Raw genomic sequence first — 4,664 nt, 5'->3', positions numbered from 1 at the left:
TTTTATGGTTTTAAGGATTTTACAGATTTAAAGTTTTGGGTCAAGACACCCACGTAAGTTCTGACGGCAATTTTCCCAATATATTTTTCACCACAACCTTCAACATGATGGGGAGCATATTTTTGATAAAAAAAAAACAGTTTTGATAATTTTTGATTTTGTTACTAATGAATGAATGAATGTCATTGTTCAGTTTTTATTTCAAGAGTTTTTGCCAATAGTGAAAGAGCCGGTTTCTAACATAGATACAAGGTTCCTTCATTGGAATTTCAACATCATCGACAGGGTATTTTTGTTTGTTTGTATGTATGTATGTATGTATGTATGTGAAGATTAGTATGTTTTGTTTCATGTATGTATTCTCATGCATATAGTTGCGTGTCTAGAGATGCTCATATATGTTTAAATGATAAATTTTTGGAAAGTTTTATCGATTTTTACAGTTCCAGTGATGGATTCGATCTGTACTCTTCGAATTAGCTTTCTCCTCTCTGGTTTTGAGAAGTCTAATTTCTCATCATTGGTATTTAGGCAGTGTGTTACATATCCCAGGGCCCCTATAATTACAGGCATAAATCTGAGCTTGTAATCTGGATAGAATAACAGCAGATTTCTCAATAGTTCAACGTAGGTATTCTCTTTTTCACTAATTTTCAGCTTTAGAGGCAGACGGATAAGTAGAAAGATGAAATACACAGATATATAGAGAGATGGGTAGTTAGATAGATGGACAGATAGGAAGGTAGATAAAAAAGATAGAACTTATATGTGGTCTGTAATCTGTGGGTAGCCTTGTTACTATTTGTTAGGTTAGGTTTATCCACGTGAGCGCTTTCGGATCAAAGATCCTTCATCTGAAGTTCTTTCCATTTGCTTTTTGTAGTGGTCATTGCTGATACTGGTTAAAAGCTCTGGAAGTAGTAGATGTACTTTCAGCAGTCGAGCCCATTCCGGCAGTTAAAGCTAGATCCTTTCTTCCCAATGAAATATGATGCTTCTGTGATTCTGAGGTTATTATTTGTGTCCCTCTCGCCAGTATACGACTGGAGACCGCCCCCCCCAACATTGTTGGTGTAGGTGGAATATGGCGCTTGTGGAGATGCCCCTTCACTCTAAGGTATAGCTGTCTTTTTTTCTAACGTTATGTTCATATTTAATTGTATATAAGACAATGTTAGTTCAATTTTCTGAGAGAAAGGTTATTTTGAAATATAGAATATTTATATATTTCATGTGTGTGTGTGTATACTATATATTTCATATATACATGTGTGTGCGTGCATAAATAGTGCACTTGTATTCTTTTTAAGAACGAATGGTAGGGAATAGGTTCAGTTAAACGTCTTAAAAAGTTACGGGCTAATTCAAGTTTGTGATTATATGAACAATTATAGAAACGAATTAGTTTAAAATATTACATTTACCAATTTAACATCTTTGGTTCAGGTATTATATGTAGAAACTGCTTGTATTTGTGAATATATGAGGTTTTAAATTTGTTCACTTCGCATGTACATGCACGTGCGTGTGAATGCATGCAAAATAGATTTTCATCAGAAAAAGGTCCCTTTCTATTTACAGCTCTCGCACTAAATTAAAGTAAAAACGTACATTTATTTTTTTGGTTCAAACATTAGTTCTTTAATCAATGTCGACATAATCTGAGGCATTTGTTTACAGCTATTGTATTTCGAATTATCCGAACTTTGGAAGTCTAAAGAGGCAACACGGTTAGAGACAGCGGTTAAAAGTTTCATGATTTCATATTTGGTGCCATATTTCATCAAAATTTCACTTAAAGCTTGTATAAACCCCGAGCCATCCTTTCCATTTCTGTAAGAGAGATATTTATTACATGATGAATAAACAACCAACATATCTGCCATAACTGGAATTGTTGGTGACCATTCTTCAGGTCCTGTGGAATTATCATCGTTTTTTTCGACTCCAACATCAGATGTCGTTCCACGACATGCTTGAATAATGAATAATTTAGGTACTCCTTTTAAAGATGGACAACGATCAGGTCTCAAGTAAGAAAGCAATTTGTCTAGTTTAACAGTACCGTCGTATCCACAGATAACATCGTCTGGCCCACCATGACTTAGTATTACACAAATAAAGCAATCAAGATCAGTAAGAGAATTATTTTTTCCAATCTTTTCCAAAGTGTCGAGCATTTCTTGCACTGTTGAATCCGTATGAACGTTGATATCGTCTTCATGGAATCCAAGTTTAATTAATGCCCCTTTAAAATCTTGTGTGTCTTTTGATGAGCCGAGTCGAGTTTTAAGTTCCGAGTGTTTGAAATTTTCGTTGTTGAAGATGAAAGCGACACCTCGCTTTTTATGCGTCATATCATATTTACCGAAGCATTTCGTTAAATCCTCCTCAGTTGATTGATGAAACTGACCACCTGTTACACTTCCAGGTTGAGCATCCATATTAGTGAGATGACTTGAAACTAGTTCCGGCTTGATATATTAAAGAGTAAAGAAATACTTTCGTATTACGAAATCACTTGGAAAAATTACCACTTATTTATTTATGGGGTTGATTCGAAAATCCTTGGAAAATGGCTAGGGTCTGTATCGTTAAGAAATAATCCAAAGGGGGAGTAATGAAAATACGATAACAACACAGGTATTTCTAAGTATGTAGGTATTTCTCAATCCAAGGGAGGTGACTGTTCATATATTCTTACAGTGTCACGTGTTTCTAATTTTCTGAAAATTCTCGAAATGGAAAATAACTCTGATCTATTCATTCAGTTCGCAAAAATGCGCGGATATATAAAACTGTCGCTCTTTCTTTAAAAGTATTCCAACCAAAACCATCCTCTCCTTTAAAATCATGACTATTCCTTATTAAAAAATTTTCCACATGTGATCATCCAACCTTTTTTCAAAGCATTCCATTTATGATCATCACGGGAATTTTCTTTTTTAAAAGTATTCTATCTCTAACCACAGGTTTTTAAAGAGCGTTTCAAACGACCATGTTGTCTTTTTGATGCAAAACCCCCTCTCAGTGCACAGTCTACTATTTTTCTTTTATTAAAGAACACACTGGATATTGTAGTTCGAGGTAGTTAAAAAAAAAAAAAAAAAAGTATGTCCAATATTTGAAAGTGTTTCATCATTGAACAGTGGGATCAGAACTAACCTGGCACTAAGCAATTATAACGAGCGATAAATTTGTGTATGTGTATTCGTGCATGTGCAATGTCACCCATCATGCTAGAAATAACAGCTACATTCCTTGTCAATACATAAATATTTTAAAATTAAACAATATTTTAAATAAAAAAATCGAAAAGTGATGATGGACGGTTGTGAGTGGAATGTCTTTGATCACAGAACTACCGGATCAGAAAAAGGCTAAACAATAATAAGCACCAGCTATACAATCATCACAACAAATCATCACCGATAAGCCTTGAGGTTACGATACCCTACACTAAACATCTATCTATCTATCTATCTATCTATCTATCTATCTATCTATCTATCTATCTATCTATCTATCTGTCTGTCTGTCGACCTGTCTGTCTGCATGCCTATCTGTCTGCCTGTCTTTCAGACTAAAGTCTGATGAGTCGTCCACAAAACTACGGCGTTTGTGGATGCAAAACGATTGGTCACTTTGACCAGGCATTAACTTTATTACTTTAATATATATACATATATATATTATATATATATATATATATATATATATATATATAAATGGAACAAAAACGTAATAGAGGACAATAAAATATTCGGACAAATAGACGATACAAAGCCGGACAAAAAAAAAAACAACAATTGGGACAGGCAAAAAAAGACGGGTCATTTGTGGCCTTCTTTCCTCAGTCAAGTACCAGAAGTCACGACTGTTTCGGGCAGTTACACTTGAGACGGTTCGACCTGGCTGCCATATATATAAACGTATATAAACGTATTTTCAGCATATAGGCATGGTAGCTTCAGCGCCCTTAAGTATATTTGTACCCTATACAATTATCTTTCTTCCTCCTCCTCTCTCTCTATATATATATACATATATATATATATGTATACACAGACACATACATACATACATACATACGTACATACGTACATATTATAGATGTAACGAATAGCTTCCTAGATTCTGAGCCAGGATTCGAAACCGAATGTATATTTTCCCACCAGTTCTTTTCTTGTTCCTGTATTTTCCACTAGGAAATTTGTGAGGTCAACCATCACACTTAGGTTACATTGTTTAAATTAACATTCTTGGGTGAAAGAAAGAGCTTGTGAGATAAACTCACTACTTTCCATTGTCCTTTGATTTATATCCAGTTTTCCAACTTCTATAATATAGTGACCAAATCCAGTTCTTTCTATCTTCCGGCGCCGATGGAGGAAGCACCTTTATGCAAGGGACTACATAGCTTTTACCCTCTCCACTTGTCTAGTTTCTTTTACTCTTCATTTTCTTTCTACATTTTCCACCAGTTTTGTAGCAGTAAATCAACATTGACGTTAACTACCTACGGAATGGATATCAGTACAGCGAGAAATCAGTGTACTAAAATTCGATGTAGGTGTATCCTACATTTGAATGATGAAAATGAAGGGCCATTATAACCAATTAATAATATTTTTCTTGAACTCATATATATATATATATATATA

At 34.4% G+C, this 4,664-nt stretch overlaps 1 protein-coding gene across 2 annotated transcripts in view; it reads right to left on the bottom strand.

The window, feature by feature from the left end:
- Positions 1-6: 6 nt before the first annotated feature.
- Positions 7-4,664, bottom strand: part of LOC106872943 (caspase-3) — an 11,789-nt gene continuing 7,131 nt past the window's right edge. Inside the window, exon 2 of one of the 2 annotated variants that reach the window (XM_014920121.2) lies at positions 7-2,416. In XM_014920121.2, coding sequence (XP_014775607.1) covers positions 1,614-2,416 — 803 coding nt within the window. In that variant the 3' untranslated portion in view covers positions 7-1,613. Of the gene's footprint in view, positions 3,051-4,664 lie in introns of those variants that run through there. The other variant, XM_014920122.2, reaches the window with a different exon arrangement.

The sequence above is a fragment of the Octopus bimaculoides genome, chromosome 19 (genome assembly GCF_001194135.2).
Source record: "Octopus bimaculoides isolate UCB-OBI-ISO-001 chromosome 19, ASM119413v2, whole genome shotgun sequence".
In the NCBI taxonomy this organism is placed as follows: Eukaryota; Metazoa; Mollusca; class Cephalopoda; order Octopoda; family Octopodidae; genus Octopus; species Octopus bimaculoides.
The sequence above is the reverse complement of the archived record's forward strand: the minus strand, read 5'-3'. Positions and strand labels throughout refer to the sequence as shown.